This window comes from Oncorhynchus kisutch, linkage group LG15, assembly GCF_002021735.2.
Source record: "Oncorhynchus kisutch isolate 150728-3 linkage group LG15, Okis_V2, whole genome shotgun sequence".
Classification (NCBI taxonomy): domain Eukaryota; kingdom Metazoa; phylum Chordata; class Actinopteri; order Salmoniformes; family Salmonidae; genus Oncorhynchus; species Oncorhynchus kisutch.
The window spans coordinates 80,763,667-80,785,687 of record NC_034188.2 but is presented as its reverse complement, the minus strand read 5'-3'; the positions used below and the strand labels follow the sequence as shown (position 1 = coordinate 80,785,687).

The window sequence follows — 22,021 nt, the reverse complement described above, 5'->3', positions numbered from 1 at the left end:
AGCTCGGGGGTTTGAACTTGCAACCTTCCAGTTACTAGTCCAACGCTCTAACCACTAGGCTACCCTGCCACCCCTATAGTCAACTACCTGCCAGTCAAGACACCTACAGCACCCAATGTCACAGAAAGGCCAAAAAGATAATCAAGGACAACAACCACCTGAGTCACTGCCTGTTCACCCCACTATCAACCAGACGGCGAGGTCAGTACAGGTGCATCAAAGCTGGGACCAAGAGACTGAAAAACAGCTTCTATCTCAAGGCCATCAGACTGCTAAACAGCCATCACTAACTCAGAAGGCTGCTGCCTACAAAGAGACTCATATCATTGGCCACTTTAATAAATGGATCACTAGTCACTTTAAACAATGCCACTTTAATAATGTTAACATATCTTACATTACTCATCTCATATGAATATACTATACCTTATACCATCTATTGCATCTTGCCTATGTCGCTCGACCATCGCTCATCCATATATTTATATGTACATATTCTTATTCCATCCCTTTAGATTTGTGTGTATTCGGTAGTTGTTGGGGAATTGTTAGATTACTTGTTAGATATTACTGCACTGTCGGAAGTAGAAGAACAAGCATTGCTCTACACTCGCATTAACATCTGCTAACAATGTGTATGTGACCAATACTATTTGATTTGATTTGTAGAGTGTGAGGTGAGTGGGACCTGGAGAGAGGCTAGGTATTAATAGCCTTATGGACCTCGTCCATCTTTCTGCTATTCTTGGCTATATCATCACACAAGGCATGGTGTGTGTAAGTGTGTGTGGAGGCTACATGAATGTGAGTCTCTGTACATGTGTGTGTATGTGCTTCTGTGAGAGAGTATGTGCCACATCTCAGGCAGCAGGGGTGAGGACTATGGCCTGGTAACCACAGGTACCAGGAGGCTAGCCACGCCCATAATACGCTCTGTGACAAATGAAAACATAAAAGACTAGAACAGACTGTACTCACACACACACACACACACACACACACACACACACACACACACACACACACACACACACACACACACACACACACACACACACACACACACACACACACACACACACACACACACACACACACACACACACACACACATAGGGGAATGGAACACCCCATAATTACTGAGAACTGAGCAGATTGGCCTCCCTCTCAGACTGGTCATGTGTTTTTGGTTCCCTGAAATATCCTAACGTCCTAGACAGAGAGTAAGGTTCTGTTGGCAGCCTCAGTGCCAAGGCGGGCTGAGTGCCAAACACTAAACACTGAACCCTTCTACGGGGGAGGAAAGAGAGGAGGGAAGGGAGAAGAGGACAGCATGAAGAGGGAGTAAGGGTGAGGACTGTGGCTCTGGTCAAAAGTAGTGCATATTTAGTTTTTTTTATTTAACCTTTATTTAACTGTGTGGAATAGGATGTAATTTGATATGAGACATATAGCCACAGAAACACAGTTACAGTGTGTAGGAGGAATACAAGGACACATAAAGCCATCTATGACATAAGCATCTGTGGTTTTATTCAAAGCAGGACAATGCTTAATGACATTGTTGCCAGGAGGAGGAGTGTGTTGCGGGGGCAGCACGTTGCCAGGGTGGTGTGGTTTAAGCAGTATTCTGCCACCTTCTTGTTGGGGTTCTTTCCGGTGAACCACAGCTGCAGGCAGCAGAGAAGAAAGGGAGGAGAGAGGGGTGGAGAGGACAGGATAAAGAAACAATGTTTCATCACAATGTTTTCTTTTGCATTTAAATGTTTGTGTGTGTCTGTGAGAGAGTGTATACCTGTGTGTGTCTGTGAGAGTGTATACCTGTGTGTGTCTGTGAGAGTGTATACCTGTGTGTGTCTGTGAGAGAGTGTATACCTGTGTGTGTCTGTGAGAGTGTATACCTGTGTGTGTCTGTGAGAGAGTGTATACCTGTGTGTGTCTGTGAGAGAGTGTATACCTGTGTGTGTCTGTGAGAGAGTGTATACCTGTGTGTGTCTGTGAGAGAGTGTATACCTGTGTGTGTCTGTGAGAGAGTGTATACCTGTGTGTGTCTGTGAGAGTGTATACCTGTGTGTGTCTGTGAGAGTGTATACCTGTGTGTGTCTGTGAGAGAGTGTATACCTGTGTGTGTCTGTGAGAGTGTATACCTGTGTGTGTCTGTGAGAGTGTATACCTGTGTGTGTCTGTGAGAGAGTGTATACCTGTGTGTGTCTGTGAGAGTGTATACCTGTGTGTGTCTGTGAGAGTGTGTATACCTGTGTGTGTCTGTGAGAGAGTGTATACCTGTGTGTGTCTGTGAGAGAGTGTATACCTGTGTGTGTCTGTGAGAGAGTGTATACCTGTGTGTGTCTGTGAGAGAGTGTATACCTGTGTGTGTCTGTGAGAGAGTGTATACCTGTGTGTATCTGTGAGAGTGTATACCTGTGTGGGTCTGTGAGAGTGTATACCTGTGTGTGTCTGTGAGAGTGTATACCTGTGTGTGTCTGTGAGAGAGTGTATACCTGTGTGTGTCTGTGAGAGTGTATACCTGTGTGGGTCTGTGAGAGTGTATACCTGTGTGGATCTGTGAGAGAGTGTATACCTGTGTGTGTCTGTGAGAGTGTATACCTGTGTGTGTCTGTGAGAGTGTATACCTGTGTGGGTCTGTGAGAGTGTATACCTGTGTGGGTCTGTGAGAGAGTGTATACCTGTGTGTGTCTGTGAGAGTGTATACCTGTGTGTGTCTGTGAGGGTGTATACCTGTGTGGGTCTGTGAGAGAGTGTATACCTGTGTGTGTCTGTGAGAGAGTGTATACCTGTGTGTGTCTGTGAGAGAGTGTATACCTGTGTGTGTCTGTGAGAGTGTATACCTGTGTGTGTCTGTGAGAGTGTATACCTATGTGGGTGCGTGTATGTGTGTGTCTGTGAGAGAGTGTATACCTGTGTGGGTGCGTGTATGTGTGTGTCTGTGAGAGAGTGTATACCTGTGTGTGTCTGTGAGAGTGTATACCTGTGTGTGTCTGTGAGAGAGTGTATACCTGTGTGTGTCTGTGAGAGTGTATACCTGTGTGGGTCTGTGAGAGTGTATACCTGTGTGTGTCTGTGAGAGTGTATACCTGTGTGTGTCTGTGAGAGAGTGTATACCTGTGTGTGTCTGTGAGAGAGTGTATACCTGTGTGTGTCTGTGAGAGAGTGTATACCTGTGTGTGTCTGTGAGAGTGTATACCTGTGTGTGTCTGTGAGAGAGTGTATACCTGTGTGTATCTGTGAGAGTGTATACCTGTGTGGGTCTGTGAGAGTGTATACCTGTGTGTGTCTGTGAGAGTGTATACCTGTGTGTGTCTGTGAGAGAGTGTATACCTGTGTGTGTCTGTGAGAGTGTATACCTGTGTGGGTCTGTGAGAGTGTATACCTGTGTGGGTCTGTGAGAGAGTGTATACCTGTGTGTGTCTGTGAGAGTGTATACCTGTGTGTGTCTGTGAGAGTGTATACCTGTGTGGGTCTGTGAGAGTGTATACCTGTGTGGGTCTGTGAGAGAGTGTATACCTGTGTGTGTCTGTGAGAGTGTATACCTGTGTGTGTCTGTGAGAGTGTATACCTGTGTGGGTCTGTGAGAGAGTGTATACCTGTGTGTGTCTGTGAGAGAGTGTATACCTGTGTGTGTCTGTGAGAGAGTGTATACCTGTGTGTGTCTGTGAGAGTGTATACCTGTGTGTGTGTCTGTGAGAGTGTATACCTATGTGGGTGCGTGTATGTGTGTGTCTGTGAGAGAGTGTATACCTGTGTGTGTCTGTGAGAGAGTGTATACCTGTGTGGGTGCGTGTATGTGTGTGTCTGTGAGAGAGTGTATACCTGTGTGGGTGCGTGTATGTGTGTGTCTGTGAGAGAGTGTATACCTGTGTGGGTGCGTGTATGTGTGTGTCTGTGAGAGAGTGTATACCTGTGTGTGTCTGTGAGACAGTGTATACCTGTGTGGGTGCGTGTATGTGTGTGTCTGTGAGAGAGTGTATACCTGTTTGTGTCTGTGAGAGAGTGTATACCTGTGTGGGTGCGTGTATTTGTGTGTCTGTGAGAGAGTGTATACCTGTGTGTGTCTGTGAGAGAGTGTATACCTGTGTGGGTGCGTGTATGTGTGTGTCTGTGAGAGAGTGTATACCTGTGTGTGTCTGTGAGAGAGTGTATACCTGTGTGTGTCTGTGAGAGAGTGTATACCTGTGTGGGTGCGTGTATGTGTGTGTCTGTGAGAGAGTGTATACCTGTGTGGGTGCGTGTATTTGTGTGTCAAATCAAATCACATTTTATTAATCACATGCTTTGTAAACAACAGGTGTTGACTAACAGCAAAATGCTTACTTACAGGCCGTTCCCAACCATGCAGAGAGAAAGAAAAAAGAGAAATAATAGAAAAGTAATAATAAAATACACAATGAGTATGATAACTTGGCTATATACACGGGGTACCAGTACAGAGTCGATGTGCAGGGGTACGAGGTCATTGAGATAGATATGTACAGTACCAGTCAAAGGTTTGGAGACATCCACTCATTCCAGGGTTTTTCTTTATTTGGGAGGCCGTCATTGTAAATAAGAATTTGTTGTTAACTGACTTAAATAAAGGTTAAATAAATAAACATAAAAAATATAATTTGTAATATTTTCTACATTGTAGAATTTGCCTTGATGACAGCTTTGCACACTATTGGCATTCTCTCAAACAGCTTCACCTGGAATGCTTTTCCAACAGTCTTGAAGGAGTTCCCACATATGCTGAGCACTTGTTGGCTGCTTTTCCTCTGCGTTCCAACTCATCCCAAACCATCTCCATCGGGTTGAGGTCCCTGGTATAGAATCGTTGATGCAGTCAGTCAGCACTCAGTGGTGCAGCTGTAGAACCTTTTGAGGATCTGAGGGCCCATGCCAAATCTTTACGGCCTCCTGAGGGGGAAGAAGCGTTGTCGTGCCCTCTTTTCCAACTGTGCTGGTGTGTGTGGACCCTGATAGATCCTTAATGATGTGGACACTGAGGAACTTGAAGCTCTCGACCCACTCTAGCCCTGTTGACAGTGGTGTAAAGTACTTAAGTAAAAATACTTGAAAGTACTACTTAAGTCGTGTTTTGGGGGTATTTGTACTTTACTTTACTATTTATATTTTTTACTACTTTTACTTCTACTTCACTACATTCCTAAAGAAAATGATGTACTTTTTACTCCTTCAATTGTCCCTGACACCCAAACATATTTGTTACATTTTGAATGTTTAGCAGGATAGGAGGTCTGATGTGCACACTTATCAAGAGAACATCCCTGGTCATTCCTACTGCCTCTGGCCACTAAACACATGCTTGTAAATTATGCCTGAGTGTTCGAGTATGCACCTGGTTATCTGTACATTTAAAAAACAAGAAAATCGTACCTTCTGGTTTGCTTAATATAAGCAATTTGAAATTATTTATAGTTTTACTTTTACTTTTAAGACTTAAGTACATTTTAGCAATTACATTTATTTTTGATACTTCTCAAGTATTGATTTTACTGGGTGACTTTCACATTTACTGGAGTCATTTTCTATGAAGGTATCTTTACTTGTACTTGAGTATGACAATTGGGAACTTTTTCCACCACTGCCTGTTAATGTAAATGGGGGCGTGCTCATCCCTCCGTTTCCTGTAGTCCACGATCAGCTCCTTTGTCTCGCTGATGTTGAAGGAGAGGTTGTTGTCCCGGCACCACACTGCCAGGTCTCCGACCTCCTTCCTATAGGCTGTCTCATTGTTCTCGTGGGTGAACAGGGAGTACAGGTAGGGACTATGCATGCACACTTGACGGGTCCCCGTGTTGAGGGTCAGCATGGCGAATGTGTTGTTGCCTGGTGTGTGTCTGTGTGTGTGTATGTGTGTGTGTGTGTGTGTGTGTGTGTGTGTGTGTGTGTGTGTGTGTGTGTGTGTGTGTGTGTGTGTGTGTGTGTGTGTGTGTGTGTGTGTGTGTACCTGTGGTCCAAACCCAACCGCAGTGCCAGTCCTGTTTGCAGGTGAAGTCATCCTTGCAGTCGTCCCACCAGCTGTTGCAGTCCTCCTGACACAGAGACACATTAAGGATCCGCTCCTATCACCAGGACTGGTCCACCTACACAATAAAAGTCATAGAATGTTGATTCAAGCATAACATACATATAGAAACTAGCTATGAGAAACTCCTTGATTTGCCTTATTAAAGTGTTTTGGTAGTGCACGTACACAGGTGCACGGACACCTGCACATTGAACATCTCATTCCAAAATCATTGCCATTAATATGAAGTTGGTCCCCCCTTTGCTGCTATAACAAAATACACTCTTCTGGGAAGGCTTTCCACTAGATGTTCAAACATTGCTGCGGGGACTTGCTTCCATTCAGTCAAAAGAGCATTAGTGAGGTTGGGCAATTCATCCCAAGGTGTTCGATCAGATTGAGTTCAGGGCTCTGTGCAAGCCAGTCAAGTTTTTTCACACCGATCTCGACAAACCATTTCTGTGTTGATCTCGCTTTGCACATGGGGGCATTGTCATGCTGAAACAGGAAAGGGCCTTCCCCAAACTGTTGCCACAAAGTTGGAAGCACGGAATCATCTAGAACGTCATTGTTTCCTGTAGTATATCACTGGCACTAAGTAACCTTGTATCACTGGAACAAAGGGGCCTAGCCCAAACCATGAGAAACAGTCCAGACCATTATTCCTCCTCCACCAAACTTTACAGTTGGCACTATGCATCCGGGCAGGTAGCATTCTCCTGGCATCCGCCAAACCCAGATTAGTCCATCTGACTGCTAGATAGTGAAGCGTGATTCATCACTCCAGAGAATGCGTTTCCACTGCACTTTTAAACAAGACCTGTTAAAGGTCTTGCTCACATCGGCTACGGAGAGCTTGATCACACAGTCATCCGGAACAGCTGGTGCTCTCATGCATGCTTCAGTGTTGCTTTCCTTGAAGCGAGCGTAAAAGGCATTTAGCTCATCTGGTAGGCTCGCGTCACTGGGCAGCTCACGGCTGGTTTTCCCTTTGTAGTCCGTAATAGTTTGCAAGCTCTGCCACATCCAACAAGCATCAGAAACAGTGTAGTAAGATTCACTATTAGTACTGTATTGACGCTTTGCCTGTTTGATGGTTCATCGGAGGGCATAGTGGGCTTACTTATAGGCGTCCGAACAGTGTCCTGCTCCTTGAAAGCGGCAGCTCTAGCCTTTAGCTCAGTGCGGATGTTGCCTGTAATCCATGGTTTCAGGTTGGGATATGTACTGTGGGTCACTGTGGGAACGATGTCGTTGATGCACTTCTTGATGAAGCCGGTGACTGAGGTGGTATACTCTTCAACGGCATTGGATGAATCCAAGAACGTATTCCAGTCTGTGCTGCAAAACAGTCCTGTAGCGTAGCATCCGTGTCATCTGACCACTTCCATATTGAGAGAGTCACTGTTACTTCCTTCTTTAGTTTTTGCTTGTAAGCAGGAATCAGGAGGATAGAATTATGGTCAGATTTGCCAAATGGAGGGCAAGGGAAAGCTTTGTATGCATCTCTGTGTGTGGAGTAAAGGTGGTCTAGAGTTTTTTCTCCTCTGGTTGCACATGTGACATGCTGGTAGAAATGAGGTAAAACGGATTTAAGTTTGCCTGCATTAAAGTCCCCAGCCACTAGGAGCGCCGCTTCTGGATGAGCACTTTTTGTTTGCTTATGGCCTTATACAGCTCATTGAGTGCGGTCTTAGTGCCAGCATCAGTTTGTGGTGGAAAATATTTGGCTATAAATAATATAGATGAGAACTCTCTTGGTAGACAGTGTGGTCTGCAGCTTATCATGGGGTACTCTACATCGGGGGAGAAATACCTTGAGACTTCTTTAGTATTAGACATCACGCACCAACTGTTATCGACAAATAGACACACACCCCCGCCCCTCGTCTTACCAGACGTAGCTGCTCTGTCCTGACGAAACACAGAAAACCCAGCCAGCTCTATATTATCTGTGTCGTCGTTTAGCCATGGCTCTGTGAAACATAAGATATTACAGTTTTTAATGTCCCGTTGGTAGGATAGTCTTGATAGTAGATCATCCAGCTTATTCTCCAGTGGTTGCACGTTGGCCAATAGAACGGATGGTAGTGGAGGTTTACTCACTCGCCTACAAATTCTCACATGGCATCCGGACCTTCTCCCCATGTATCTCCGTCTTTGTGATGGAACTCACGTTCCCAATTCCCTGGAGTGCCCAGTTAGGGTAAAGGAATATGAAGTGGCAAGTGTCTGTGCTTTTATGCAGCTCTCCTACACAGAGGCACGTGAAGTAGTTGAAGGAGTGAGGGGAGCTGAAGATATGGTGGTGGATGCTCTGCAGACTGTAGAGATTCAGAGTGTTGTTCAACAGTTGATGGAAACTGATATGCTGATTGTGAAGAAGGTGGATTTTATGGTGTTTATCTTGCATATAATTAATTGTCCTGCACATACACACAAAAAGTCCAAGAAACTGGACATAATAGTTTCTGCGGCTGAAATGTTTTTGGGTTGACAGGACTTCACTGCCTAAACATTACAAAGAATACTGTCCAAAGATGCTCTTCCCTCTCAGGCCCCAGAGCCTGTAGGGATGGTTGTTGGCAGTTGAATCAGATTCTTTTATAATATTTTTTTTATTAGTTGGTCTGACATACAGCCAAAACAGTAGGTGGCGGCATGCACCGATAGCATTTGTTTGTGGACCGCAATAATATCAAAGAAGACGTATAGACTCGTATAGCAATACACCAATAAGTATAGTCTGCCATAAAACCAAAAATAGAACAATGAGATGGTTGAGTTATAAAAATCTTTGATAAACCTCTAGAACAACAAGAAGCAGCAGCAGTAGTAGTAGTAGTAGTAGTAGTAGTAGCAGTAGTAGTAGTAGTAGTAGCAGTAGCAGTAGTAGTAGTAGTAGTAGTAGTAGTTGTAAGCGGAACGTATGTGGAAGGATATGCGTACACACCGGGAGCGTTTACAAAACAACACTGGTTTCCGGTCAGTTTAAATTTGAAATTTATATTTTGATAGCTACTAGTCGGGATAGTGGTTTGACAAGTAAGACGGTGAATATTTTGACATGTACAGTAAATATGTGTACAATTTTTTGTTGATGTATTAGATATTGTTTCGTAACATAGCTAGCTAGCTAACGCGTTAGCTACATTATGCAGGATTAAGAGTGTTTGCTAGCTAGTAAGGAAGATCTGCAATAATTTAACAGATACCATTTTAAAGTCTTCAAAACCTAATCTGTGCAATTCTTACAGTAGCTAACCTACCCAAGTTAGCAGCTAGCTAGCTATGTTGTGACATTTCTTACAGGTAGCTTTCGCTAGCTACACTCTCAACACATTGTTAGGGTCACTGAAACCAACATCTGATTGTACTCATCTAGCCAGGTCTGTTATCTAGGTGGGTGCTGATAGCTATCCTGTCTCAATGAAGTCTGTGTGTCTTCTCAGACAGAGATGTCCACGCAGTTCCCCTCGCTGTTTCCCAGGATGACAGAGACTCTGTGGTTCAACCTGGACCGGCCGTGTGTGGATGAGACAGAGTTACACCAACAGGAGCAGCAGCACCAGACCTGGGTACAATCAAACAAACACAGAGAGAGAAAAGACAGGGCAAGACTAGAAGGAGTGACAGAGCCAACCTGGGTTCAGACATACACACACTGACCTCTCCTGTCTCTCCCTTAGTTACAGAGCATCTCAGAGAAGGACAATAGCCTGATGCCTATTGGGAAGCCAATTTTCGAGGTATCTGAGCTTTAAATAATGTTTATTTTACTTACCTAGACAACTGACCTGTCGGTCACTCATATTTTAATCCAAAAGTTGACCCAAATGTATACAAGATGCTTATGGATTTTGACCAAGTCCTGCGATATTACAAAGGTGAATCATGTTCACATTTATTTTACCTTTATTTATGCAGGGAGTCACCATTGAGACCAGTGTCTCTTTCACAAGGGAGTCCTGCAAATACAATTTCATACGACCAAATCGAAAACAATATATATCCAGTAAAATACAGTACAACACAAATGTCACATTTTTTTTATTACATTCCTCAATAACAAGGTCCCCAATCAATATTTTAAATTGCCCGAGCAGCACCAGAATTGTAATGTAGTTGGTTCTATGTGGGGGTGGAAAGGGCATGTGGGGCATTACAATTCAATAAAATAGAGAAGTTCATGTTTGCATTTTGTGGTTATTCCCAACAGCTCCCAGGTTTGGGAGAGTCATTAGGGCCAGAGGAGGGAGGGCAAGAAAGAGCTTAAATTATACCATCCAAAGATAGTGTAAAGCTACAGTAGGAGAGAACAGCACAGCTAGCTACATTCCCCACAGAAATATTTGTAGGTTCACTGAAACCCAAATCTGATCAGCTGTGTACTAATCTATCCCGGTCTGTTATCTAGGTGGGTGCTGATAGCTATCCTGTCTCAGTGAAGTTTGTCTTCTCAGACAAAGATGTCCATGCTGTTTCCCAGGATGACCGTCTCTGTGGTTCAAGACTGCTGTTATGCTTTTGTAATGCTCGCTAGCTCGCATTCAAACCAAGTAAAGTTAAAGATGGTGATCCTAAACCCCCTACCCTGTGTGAACTTGGTTATGGGGGTGTGGTACACAGAAAGAGAGTTTAGCAGCTAGGGAGAGGTTTTAATATGTCATGACATTTAATTCCTCAAATTTTACGTATTGTTTCACTGGACGTGCTACCTTGTCCTCAGACCTCTGAATGGGGCTCAGTGGTCTAAGGCACTGCATCTCAGTACTAGAGGTGTCACTACAGACCCTGGTTCGATTCCAGACTGTATCACAGGCCGTGATTGGGAGTCCCATAGGGCGGTGCACAATTGGCCCAGCATCGTTAGGGTTTGGCTGGGGTAGACCGTCATTGTAAATAAGAATTTGTTTTTAACTGACTTGCCTAGTTAAATAAAATGCTTGGCTATGAAACACCAACTGACATTTACTCCTGAGGTACTGACCTGTTGCAGACTCTACAACCACTGTGATTATTATTTGACTCTGCTGGTCATTTGTGAACATTTGAACTATTTGAAGAACGATCTGGCCTTGTATTCTTGTAATCTCCAACTGGTACAGCCAGAAGAGAACTTCCTAGGTTCCTACCTTTCTGGGGAGTTTTTCCGAGCCACAATGCTTCTGCATTGCTTGCTGTTTGGGGTTTTAGCCTGGATTTCTGTATAGCACTTTGTGACATCGGCTGATGAAAAAAGGGCTTTATAAATACAATTTGATTTGATTGTTTACCATTTTGCGTCAACGTTTGGAATAAAATAAGATAGTGGTCTTTTCTTTTATAGTGGCTGTTAAGGATGTTTTCTGTCATTTTTTCCTGCTCACTCTGGTGTGTGTTTGTGTTCTCTGTGGGTGTGTAGCAAACATTTGACGAGGAAGAAGAGGAGGAGGATGAGGATGAGGAAGATAGTGAGGAAGACTCTGAGGATGAAGAGGACATGCAGGACATAGATGAGATGAACGACTACAACGAGTCACCGGACGACGGAGAGGTCAACGAGGTCAATGCGCGTGCACACACAATCAGGGGTTAGGGGTCACGTCTATGGAGCACTATATAAGGGAAATACTAGGCCTTCTGATTCTTAATGTCACTCATCCCTCTCTCAGGTGGATATGGAGGGAGCAGACCAAGACCAGGACCAGTGGATGATCTAGGCCAGAGTAATCCTCGCTGCTCTCTGATGCCCCCTTGGGCGCTCATCTACTCTGCCGGACAGTGGCTTTTGGTTGGTGAACTTTCCCTGCTGTTCACACCCACCCTGTGAAACTAAAGGGGGATGTGTGAGCTGCGTGGGGTGTTACTGCATGGAGAAAGTGCTGTGTGCGTGTTCTCTCATTCAGTGTTCTACAGTTGCAATGTGTGAAAACTGTAAAACATTTTTCTCTTGAAACAAGTGTTTTTTGCAACATAGGAGAAAGAACTTCTGCTCCACCTCAACCTCCCCTCTGCTAGTTCTGTCATTCCCCACAGATCACGAGACACTCAGACCCTTTGTTTAGACGATGCACACATCAAACTCAAGGACATCAGAGTGCACTCACTCCCCTCTCTGGTAGTCGTTGTTCTGTGTGTGTACTTTGACTCCCCCGTCCGTCCGTCGCCAGTCGCGTCACATCTGAATGGGCATAAACCATAGCCTGTACACTGCACCTGCGTAATCTGTGTGTGGGTGTGCTGTCAATAGAAACCTGGACCTAGTATTCTAGTATTCAACCTAGTATTCAACAAAACTGATTTTAAAAAGGAACTTCACAGGTGCTCGTATGTATGTATGTAAATGCCTTTTTAATTGGTCCAGTGTCTTATGTAAATAAAGAGAAACATTGTGTACAGATAATGTATGTCATGGATTTATTGATGCCACACAGACTTGTATAACACATGTTAGATGCTGTCTGAGCGATATTCAACCAGCAGGGGGCACTAAGCAGAAGGCAGCAGGAGACTAGGAGGGTCAAGGCAGCAGGAGGCTCAGACAACAAAACCACAAGTAAGTTGTACCCAACCTTGCATGTCTTAGTAATAGATATGTGTGTATCTCTCTCACTGTCATCTTCGAAGCCTCGTGTGACCTCTGCTATGGCAGTGATTCTTGCATCCATTTCCACACTGTAGAGCCTGGTGCCCAGGCGATAAGCACTGTGCTGTATCCAAAGTGGGAACCCAGCACTGTCGGAGGGCAGTGCTCGGAAAATAATCCGGTCCCTTATCTTACCTACACACACATAGGTGTGGTCAGACAGGCAAATGTGGATGGAGAAGAGAGGGAGAAGAATTTCAGTCAGGTGGGGTCACCTTTCTTGGTGCTGATATTGCTGCTGAACTCCACCTTGCTGCACCAGAGGTCAAGGTTTTCGGGATGCTTTCTGGGTCGCCGGGGGTGGCGTGTGTCAGAATATACTGGAAGGCCCTCTCTTCCCGGCTCAGCCTAGTAATACAGTCATATCACATCCTCACCAGCACCGCCCGGTAGAACAACAAAGTAGTAGTAGTAGGGAATAAGTCAACACCAGCGGTAGGAAGGCACCAGACACCATTGTACTGCTGCAAGGAGAAACACACATACAGTAGGTACACACACTAACGCACATATCTAAACACACACCAGGTGAAGGGAGACTACCAGCGCACATACTATTCATTAAAAAATATAAAATACACTCTTTCTCAATTACACAAACACCCATTACAGTCCATTCTGTACTTATAGACCAGCAAGCTAACCAACATACACAGCTGTTCCTCCGGCCAACACCATACTGCAGTTACCAGAGTTTTACGCTGAGTGACAGGAGATTCTCTCATTCTCTGACAAACAACGCTACATTGAACTACTACAACTCAACCTACCATAACACAAACCTCTTGTAAAAAGTATATTCTCTCCCACAAAACCGCCATACAGCAAAAACAAGACTCATCTGCCCAGAGACGAGTTTGTCAAATAGGAGAAATGCAAAAAGGTTATTGTGTGTGTCTGTAGTCAGAGCTCCACAGGTGAGGGCAGAGTGTGTATGTAGTAAGGAAGTTGGCCTTCTGAATTATTCATTGATAACCTGAGGCACGTTTGTTTTATTCACAGAAAACAGGTGTGGCCATAGTACCCCTCCCCAGCCCCACTCCATCGTTTCTCACACATATTATTATTGACTAACTATTATGTCATAATAAACATACAGCAATACATCACTGGTAGGCTCCAGGGAAAGTTCTTCATATGTTGACTCAAGACACTCGATGTAGGAGGGCAGAGAGAAAGGGGGGGGGGGGGGGGGGGTGAGAGACAGACAAACACGGGTGGATTAGGTGTACAGACACAGAGTCAGGTAGAGTCAGGTTAGAGTCAGGTTTGTCTCTTCCTACAAACAGAAGGATCCAGAAAACACAAATGCACAGAAAATAATAGTGACAGCAGTATTTACAGCTCAAAATAATGTTTATTACACACTGTTACCTGGCAGTCTCTGCTGTTACTATCAGCCAATAATACTCTGCTTTGAATGGAACTAATGCTGCTCTGTGCCTCACTGGTAACTGTGTCCTCACTCGGCTCACACAAATCACAATCATGTTCTCCCATTTGATTTAAAAAATAATAATAATATTCAGAATTTAATACACTTCATAATTAATATGTGACAGGTGCCCAGAACATAGATCCAAACAAACACACTGGTCCTCTGATGGTCTCTCTTCTGCCTAGCAGGTCTTCGTAGATCTGAACAGACTGGGTAGATACTTAAGTATTCTTATTTTTATAACCTTTATTTATCTAGGAAAGTCAGTTAAGAACAAATTCTTATTTATAATGACGACCAAAACCGGACAACACTGGACCAATTGTGCGCCACCCTATGAGACTCCCAATCACAGCCGGATGTGATTCTTCCTGGATTCGAACCAGGGAATGTAGTGACACCTCTTGCACTGAGATGCAGTGTCTTAAACCCCTGAGTCACTCTGGAGCCCTATGATGAAGGCACAACTTCTCCAGAGCTAGATGTTATGAATATGAAAGGGATATTGAAGGGGATAAGAAAGGGATATTGAAGAGATATTGAAGAGATATGAAAGGGATATTGAAGGGATATGAAAGGGATATTGAAGGGATATGAAAGGGATATGAAAGGGATATTGAAGGGATATGAAAGGGATATTGAAGGGATATTGAAGGGATATGAAAGGGATATTGAAGGGATATTGAAGGGATATGAAAGGGATATTGAAGGGATATGAAAGGGATATTGAAGGGATATGAAAGAGATATGAAAGGGATATTGAAGGGATATGAAAGGGATATTGAAGGGATATGAAAGGGATATTGAAGGGATATGAAAGGGATATTGAAGGGATATTGAAGGGATATGAAAGGGATATTGAAGAGATATTGAAGGGATATGAAAGGGATATTGAAGAGATATGAAAGGGATATTGAAGGGATATGAAAGGGATATGAAAGGGATATTGAAGGGATATGAAAGGGATATTGAAGGGATAGGGTCTAGGCCAAGAGGCTGACATCCAATTGGCCAAATTGGAAAGTCTCTTTATGCTTGTTTGATGACATCATCAGCAGGGTTGTTTGAGCAGTCTCCTGATGAACTTCTTGAGTTCTTTGTCCCCCTTCCTCCATCTCACAAGCCTAGAGAGGATCAACCTGCCCTCCTGTATGTCAGCAAGGCCCAGGTACCACACCCCTGCCACGGACCCCTTCCCCTCTCCCCCATTTGCCTCCTCCAGGGCAGGACAGGTGCAGGTACCCCCTTCCTGCAGCCAAAGGGCACTGTAGGCCATTGCCCCCCGGACGCCCTCAGCCCTCTCCGTGCCTCCACCCTCCCACCTCAGGATGCGACTCCGGCCCAGAGGGACTAACCTGCAGTCACCCCCCTCCACAGACACACTCCCGATAAGCAGTTTAAAGGCTGAGAGAAAAAAACACAGAAATACATGTAAACACGTTTACACATGTAAACAGGTTATAGGCCTCTATAAGCCTTTGTCTAAAGTGTGACCAATGCCATACACATATCACTCACCATATGGACTCTTGCAGAAGTTGTTCTGGATGTCTGTCTCCCCCTCAGCCGCCAGACTGCATGAGTCACAGATCACTGTTCCTGAGGACACCAAGAGACATGCCAAGGAGAACAGGGTTAGTTCGTGCGTGTGAAAGGGCTTGGAACATGTTTGCAGAGGATCAGCTTTCTATGAGAATGATGATAACGATAGGCACAAACCCTCTGATGCCTCCTCGTGACCCGCTTCCTCTCCCTTCCGCGCACGCTGTGTGTCTTGGGTCGTGGTGGGAATACAGAGATGGACCCCGCGTGGGAACTGTGTGCAGTTGAACATGTCGGGCCACGGGAACCCGAACGCGCTCATCACAGGGAGACAACTGTCCCTCACAGCCTCGCACAGCCCACGGCAGGGGCGCACGGGCCCCTCCGGTAGGCACACCGGGGCGAATAGCGAGCACAAGAACTTCTTGGTATCCCGATGGCAGAGTTTGGAGACCAACGGCAGCCAGGCGGCCGACTGTTGCTGGGCTTCTTTCAATGAGTCGTGCCCCAGCAGGTTGGGCAGCCGCATATCCCCGTAACCGACGCCGTGGCACAGAGAAAGTGTGCTGGGGATGGGTTTACACACCGAGCGAAACGAAGAGGAACTGAGACTTTCGGACGCAAACTGAATGGAGCTGTCTGTGGTCAAAACCGAGGCGAAAGAAATAGACACCAACACGCAAAGTGATAACTTCAGTTGAGCCATACTGACGACACGTGTAGAATAAAAAAAAAAAGCAGCACGGTGGTTGTTCAGCAGTCCTGGAGAAGTGCGTAGCCGGTTGGAACCAACCTAGTATTAGGCTGGTGTGTAATGAGAGGGCGCCTGGCGTCACCCAGTCATGCAGAACAAACTGGTTCTTACATCAAATGCAATGGTGTGACTCCCGGTTATTGAGGGCTGTAAAAGTGGCTTTGTTGTTAGGACGGGGGGGGGGGGCGTCTGAAAGACTGTTTGTTGTTTTATCTTCCCATAGCAGTCTGCCCAGAACCTGCCCGCAATGAGTCTGTGCTAGCAGTGTATTTTTGCCATCTATTCGTTATGTATTTTCCTTACGTCGCGGTCTGTTTTCTGCAGGTTTATTCCCCAGTCAAAACAACAGCAAGCTCACTATTTTAGCAAGTCTTTAAAAAAATAAAATACCCCTGTCACGTGATTAGGGTATCTGTCCCCATGGCATCTTCACATTGGCCGGATGTCATATGTTTGTTGCTGAGCCCTGGCTGCGCAAAAACTGCTGTCATGTGATAGGCTTCGTTTGTTGTAGTAGCTGACAGAAGCGGTCAGCGAGAAAGAGAAACAAAGAAAGAAGTTTGATTCCTTTCCCGTGGACTCAGACAGGGTCTGTTTCTCTTATTATAGCAATAGTTTCCCGGGTGGAGTAGTTGGAGATTGGGTTCGCGTACCTGGCAAACCGCCGAACGCTCAGCGGACGCCATGGGTTGTTGTTACAGTAGCGAGAACGAGACCACCGAGCAGGTAGCTAATGCTATGCTAGTTGGTTATCTAGGGTGTCAAATATTATTTAACATAACATATTTAATTTCTTTGTGGTCATACGGCCATTGCAAGACAGTTTGTTGTTACGAATTCCACGAGTCAAAAGTGAAAATATGGTGCTTCTTTGCGTGTTAAAATGAAACTATTTTTAAGTTAGCCAACTACGACCAAGCAGAAAGCTAGCCAGTCCTTTCAAATCAAATTGTATTGTACACATATAGCAGATATTATTGCGGTTGTAGCGAAATGCTTGTGTTCCTAGCGCCAACAGTGCAGTAATATCTAACAATTCACAACAATGCACACACATTTAAACGTACAATAATGGAATTAAGAAATATCTAATATTTCAGAGACAACTGCTAGCTGGGCTAGAAAAATTGGGCCTAGGGAGTTTAGCTAACGTTAGTTCCCGTATTGGCAAGTTGACCAACACACCTAACAACATTAGCTAGTTAAGAGACGTTTCAAAATAGTGACAACCTTTTGTTGACAATTACAAACATTATCTAGCTTACTAGTTCAGTTTACTTAATCAGTTCATATGTGTACGTCAGTAGCTATCTACTTGCACAGCAGACAATAGCTTAGTTTCAATTCTCAACTATCATGATGATCAATCAGGGTCAGTAAAACGTGACCACTTATGTAAATTGGGCCTCAAAGGTTCACATTCGGTCAAGCTATTGGAACATGTTGATATTGCCAGCCAATCAACTTCTCCCAGATGCAAGTCATATGATCTCAGATTTCCCATCCAGTTGTGGTGACATAGGCCAAAATGGAATTTTGTGAAGGGAAGTTTTCTTTTTCCTTTGGAAAAATGTGATGCAGGGATTGTATCCTGTTTATCAGATGACTGTTGTACACATTATAGCCTGCCACTACTTAGCTAACCTTGTTATAACACAGTATAATACTGAAAAATACACACCAGTATCATTATATCTGGGTTACTTAACTTTTGTTTGGGTTCATTCTTTTCTTCCTGTCAAAGCAACAAATCAGAGGATGAGTATTATAGGTGTTGTAGGGCGCCCCTTTGTTTTAGACTTCAGTTCAGATGTTGTATCATAATGATTTTAGCAATAAGCAGAATCTGGTTACCCGGACAGCCTGTGATAGTGATCGAGGATGTTGTGATAGTTTGTGATCGTGATGCGCATGTTGTGCCTCAGGACCCTGACGAGCGTAAGCCGCTGATCCCCCACCCGAACCCCGACAGCAAGCCCCTCAACGGCACAGAATGGAACTCCAGTGTACCCTCAGCCCGCACAGACGAACAGGCCTTACTCACATCCATCCTTACCAAGACAGCCCTGTAAGACCCAAACATTCTCTTTCTCCATCATCATGGTGTTTATTTAATTGGAATTTAATTCTGTTGAATACCTGCCCGTCTTTCCATTTCTTAGGAACATCATCGATGTCTCGGCTGCAGACTCTCAAGGCATGGAGCAGCATGAGTACATGGACAAAGCTCGGCAATACAGGTGGGTGTGTGGAGGTAGTTGCTTAATGTGTCTGTGGGTTTTGACTGGCCTTGTGTTTCAGTACTAACCTGTCTTTTATTGTGTTTTCAGTACAAAACTGGCCTTGTTGAGTAACAGTCTGTCTCAGAAGAAGCCCCTCCCACTCCCTTCCCTCACCAGCCAGCCACACCAAGTGCTCGCTAGTGATCTGGTGCCATATTCGGATGTACAACAGGTGCTCGCGCTCACACACACTAGGGGTGTAACGTTTCATAGTTTGGTACATGGAAACCATGTGTTTGATGTATTTGATACAATTCCATTGATTCTACTCCAGTCATTACCACAAGCCCCTCCTCCCCAATTAAGGGGCCACCAACCTCAGGTGTTGCCTGGTCACTTTTACCCCTACCTGATCATATTACTCCAGCTACCTCGTACCCCTGCACATTGACTCGGTACCGGTTCTGCTTGTATTTCGTCTAATTTCTACCTGTAAAGAATTGCTTGAATGCAGATGGGAGACAAAGTTGTAGTGATTTTTTGCATCTCCGTCTTGGTCAGGTGGTAGGAATGCTGCGGTGATGTCATTGTAAATGTGTCAACATGTTTGAGGGAACATAATTCCTCTGTCCATCGCTGTTGTAAGCTACTGGGAAACCAAAATGTTCCCAAACTGAAGATTTTAAATGATGATTGAGAATCCTCCTGGTTTATCCACCCGACTACTTGCCATCGTACAGAACTAGTTCCTGGCTCCACCTAATAAAATGTGTCAATTAAGATTAGAATTTTCATTACAATGTGCGCATAGGCTCAAATTGTCTTAATGGAATAGCCTGAAATGTTACATTTTTTCCAGCTCAGATTTACTCAAGCAATACAACTGTGTAGGCATAGCCTATAGGCCTAGTGTTTAATTAAATTTTATGTCTTTACAATGCGGACCGAACAGAGGTCCCTGTACCGAACACATATTCGTATCGAAACGTATCGTTACACCCCTAATACAGACACACACACAGTGCCATTCTCAGATGTTCATCAGGACATCTTTCCATTACAGTCATGTGCTTTCCCTGTCCATAAACCTGTTAGTGTATGGCAGCTCTGGAGCAACAACAAACACATGATGTATCCGATTGATGCGAGTTAACCTCATTTGTTCTAATTGTTTGACAGGTGTCCAAGATGGCTGCCTATGCTTACAGTGCAATCTCTCAGATCAAGGTGGACGCTAAAGAAGAGCTAGTGGTTCAATTTGCCATCCCCTGATCTGCCCTCTGGCCTCCATAATACACCTCCCGTCCTGTCCCCAATGCCTACACTGCATCTATGTGTCCCAGTCCCTGTGCTACCCAGCTATGCCACCAGGAACCTGCTGAGGACTATGACAACCAGGCCTCCCCTGCTGAAAGGGTTAACCAACCTTGCCCTGCACCCCTCAGAACCACCTTTCAAAGCCACCATTCATCCTTCTTTCACCAGCCGTCAAATGTTATGGCAGTATAATGGTGTTAGGGCAGTCTTTGTTTTTGTTATTTTAAATGTTCTTGTTTGAAGAGTGACTGGGTCTGACTGAATAAACGGTTAGCTAGCTGCATGACTAGGCTGCTGCTGGCGTTAGCGCTGGCTGTGAGTGTTTCTGGTGTAGCTAACCTCGTCTGATATGCAGCTCCAGTAATGTACTAACTAACTAACTAACTAACCACAGCTAGGAAAAGAGGGTGATTATGCATGTCCACATGTAGCACAGGAATAGGGCAAAAAAAAGATGTCCACATCCAGCCAACCCACTACGGTGAGCATGGGGATGCTGTTCTGACACGGTGTGTACTGGTCACCCAGAACACACATCCCGCTCCTCATGTCATCAATATTAATTTCTAGAAAGAGCCCTCACTATAGTGTTCCTTATCTTTGTTAAAATCCTTAGATTGACCTAATGTAAGTTGGGTAGGTTTAAAAACAGGAGGGACTTAGTTCAACTATAGCACCTAAGTTCAAATCTGATATGACCCATATGAGTCTTCCCTTGAGTTCAGCTCATGTTGGCAGAGTGCAGGGGTGGGGACAGAGGTTGGAATCCACATGGGTTTCTCTGATTTCTGGGGGAAACATGCTTAGCTCTTCAATAATTTAGCTGGCAGTCCTTGAATTCATATCTTTAGACTTCACAGAAACAATACAGCTGGGGGTGGAACCGGGCTTGGGGGGAGGGTTTAGGGGCTTGTAATGTAAATGAATCAGTGAAGTGTTGATGCCTTCTATGTACAGATTTATGTGATTCCGTCAGAAGCAAGAAATGGAGTGTATGCACCTCCCCATTGTAGAGTCTGTTGGTCAGGATTGGCTAAAGCTCCAATTAAGTTGTTTTAGGAGCCAATCAAAACTAAGGATACAGCAGCCCAGTTTTTATGACATAAAAGGAAAAAAACTTAACACCCAAGTTTGTTTGAATTTTTAAACAAAACAGATTGTGACGAGTTACTCACATTAACCATGAACTGAAAGCTGTCATGGCAGTTTGAGATAAACAACCATAACCTGTGAGTATCCCCTAAATTAAAATGATCAGAGGCGTTGTGATTATTTATTTGTGTTTTAAGTGTATTTATGCTCCGGGGTGAGTGTGTGTGTGGGTGGGTGCCTCTCTGGGGTCTTTAAAGGGATGATCATCTGCAAGGCTGTGTTTGTTTGTTTTGTTACTTCAGTGTGCAGTAGTACCTGGATAACATTGTTCATTTCTTAGGCTAGTACCAAAAGGTTTATTAAGATATACTGTTAATACATTTTTTCCCCCAATGAATGAATTCATTAAAGACTTTCAACAATAAGACTGGTGTTCTGTAGGTCTGTATAGAGAGAATTGTGTGGGGTATCATTACAACAAACCTAATGAACACTATCACATCTTATGTAGTGTGTACTGTAAGTAATGGATATGATTCTTTTTTCAACTTTCTATGAAGCCTTTGTTTACCATGATAGGGATTATTCAGTATGTCTCGTAGCTGCTGATCCACCCGTGGTAAAGGGTCAATTCTCAGATCCATATTTCAACACAAAGTAACACCAAAGTGCATTGGGGAGAGTGAGTGAGAGGGCTCTATTCCTGGTTGGGCCTGGCTGGTCAATGGTCCAGTTCAATAATTATACAGTTCAAGGTCACTGATCTACTGTAGATGTACTATTCCTTCTTCCCCAACTCTGACAGACACCAGACAGAGTTTCTGATGAGTAGATTTGTATTGTACTGTTACATGATGCGTCAGGTCATAATGGTCTTCTGATGTAAGCCTGTGGTTCTGGAACTCTGGTTGGTTGGCATGATGATTGTGCCCCCCCCCCCTCTCCCCCTGTGGTGACAGGCCAGTTGTCCTGGTGTTTTGCTGTGATTCCTGGGATGATG

The 22,021-nt window shown here is 44.4% G+C and overlaps 3 protein-coding genes across 6 annotated transcripts; 2 read left to right on the top strand and 1 right to left on the bottom strand.

The window, feature by feature from the left end:
• The first annotated feature begins 8,764 nt into the window (after positions 1-8,764).
• LOC109879386 (anaphase-promoting complex subunit 15) lies at positions 8,765-12,413 on the top strand. Of its 3 annotated transcripts, none has more exons than XM_020471569.2 (5): positions 8,765-9,013; positions 9,481-9,606; positions 9,718-9,777; positions 11,433-11,573; positions 11,683-12,413. In XM_020471569.2, exons 2-5 carry the CDS (start codon positions 9,487-9,489, stop codon positions 11,728-11,730), a joined length of 369 nt encoding a protein of 122 aa, XP_020327158.1. In that variant the 5' UTR covers positions 8,765-9,013; positions 9,481-9,486; the 3' UTR covers positions 11,731-12,413. The 3 variants fall into 3 exon arrangements, with proteins under 3 accessions (XP_020327158.1, XP_020327156.1, XP_020327157.1); XM_020471567.2 differs by having other exon boundaries at positions 8,765-9,081; XM_020471568.2 differs by having other exon boundaries at positions 8,983-9,073.
• LOC109879385 (secreted frizzled-related protein 2) lies at positions 11,967-16,786 on the bottom strand. 2 transcript variants are annotated; one of them, XM_020471565.2, is made up of 4 exons: positions 15,814-16,786; positions 15,613-15,693; positions 15,450-15,498; positions 11,967-13,120 (listed from the first exon to the last, which is right to left on the bottom strand). In XM_020471565.2, the coding sequence occupies exons 1-4, from the start codon at positions 16,340-16,342 to the stop codon at positions 13,030-13,032; spliced, it is 750 nt and encodes a 249-aa protein (XP_020327154.1). In that variant the 5' UTR covers positions 16,343-16,786; the 3' UTR covers positions 11,967-13,029. The 2 variants fall into 2 exon arrangements, with proteins under 2 accessions (XP_020327154.1, XP_020327153.1); XM_020471564.2 differs by lacking the exon at positions 11,967-13,120 and having other exon boundaries at positions 13,994-15,498; positions 15,814-16,783.
• Positions 16,787-16,789: 3 nt separating this feature from the next.
• On the top strand, positions 16,790-21,446 carry lamtor1 (late endosomal/lysosomal adaptor, MAPK and MTOR activator 1). The gene is made up of 5 exons (XM_020471563.2): positions 16,790-17,116; positions 18,316-18,458; positions 18,553-18,630; positions 18,721-18,844; positions 19,792-21,446. The coding sequence occupies exons 1-5, from the start codon at positions 17,075-17,077 to the stop codon at positions 19,882-19,884; spliced, it is 480 nt and encodes a 159-aa protein (XP_020327152.1). The 5' UTR covers positions 16,790-17,074; the 3' UTR covers positions 19,885-21,446.
• Positions 21,447-22,021: the final 575 nt, after the last annotated feature.

Excerpts from the sequence above, each read along its gene's own strand:
- LOC109879386 (XM_020471569.2), top strand. The coding sequence starts at position 9,487 with ATGTCCACGCAGTTCCCCTCGCTGTTTCCCAGGATGACAGAGACTCTG. Across the intron at positions 9,607-9,717 it reads AGCAGCAGCACCAGACCTGG|TTACAGAGCATCTCAGAGAA; the intron begins GTACAATCAAAC and ends TCTCTCCCTTAG. Across the intron at positions 9,778-11,432 it reads TTGGGAAGCCAATTTTCGAG|CAAACATTTGACGAGGAAGA; the intron begins GTATCTGAGCTT and ends GTGGGTGTGTAG.
- LOC109879385 (XM_020471564.2), bottom strand. The coding sequence starts at position 16,342 with ATGGCTCAACTGAAGTTATCACTTTGCGTGTTGGTGTCTATTTCTTTC. Across the intron at positions 15,694-15,813 it reads TCACGAGGAGGCATCAGAGG|GAACAGTGATCTGTGACTCA; the intron begins GTTTGTGCCTAT and ends TGGTGTCCTCAG. Across the intron at positions 15,499-15,612 it reads CTTCTGCAAGAGTCCATATG|CCTTTAAACTGCTTATCGGG; the intron begins GTGAGTGATATG and ends TTTTTCTCTCAG.
- lamtor1 (XM_020471563.2), top strand. The coding sequence starts at position 17,075 with ATGGGTTGTTGTTACAGTAGCGAGAACGAGACCACCGAGCAG. Across the intron at positions 18,459-18,552 it reads ATCCTTACCAAGACAGCCCT|GAACATCATCGATGTCTCGG; the intron begins GTAAGACCCAAA and ends TCCATTTCTTAG. Across the intron at positions 18,845-19,791 it reads CATATTCGGATGTACAACAG|GTGTCCAAGATGGCTGCCTA; the intron begins GTGCTCGCGCTC and ends ATTGTTTGACAG.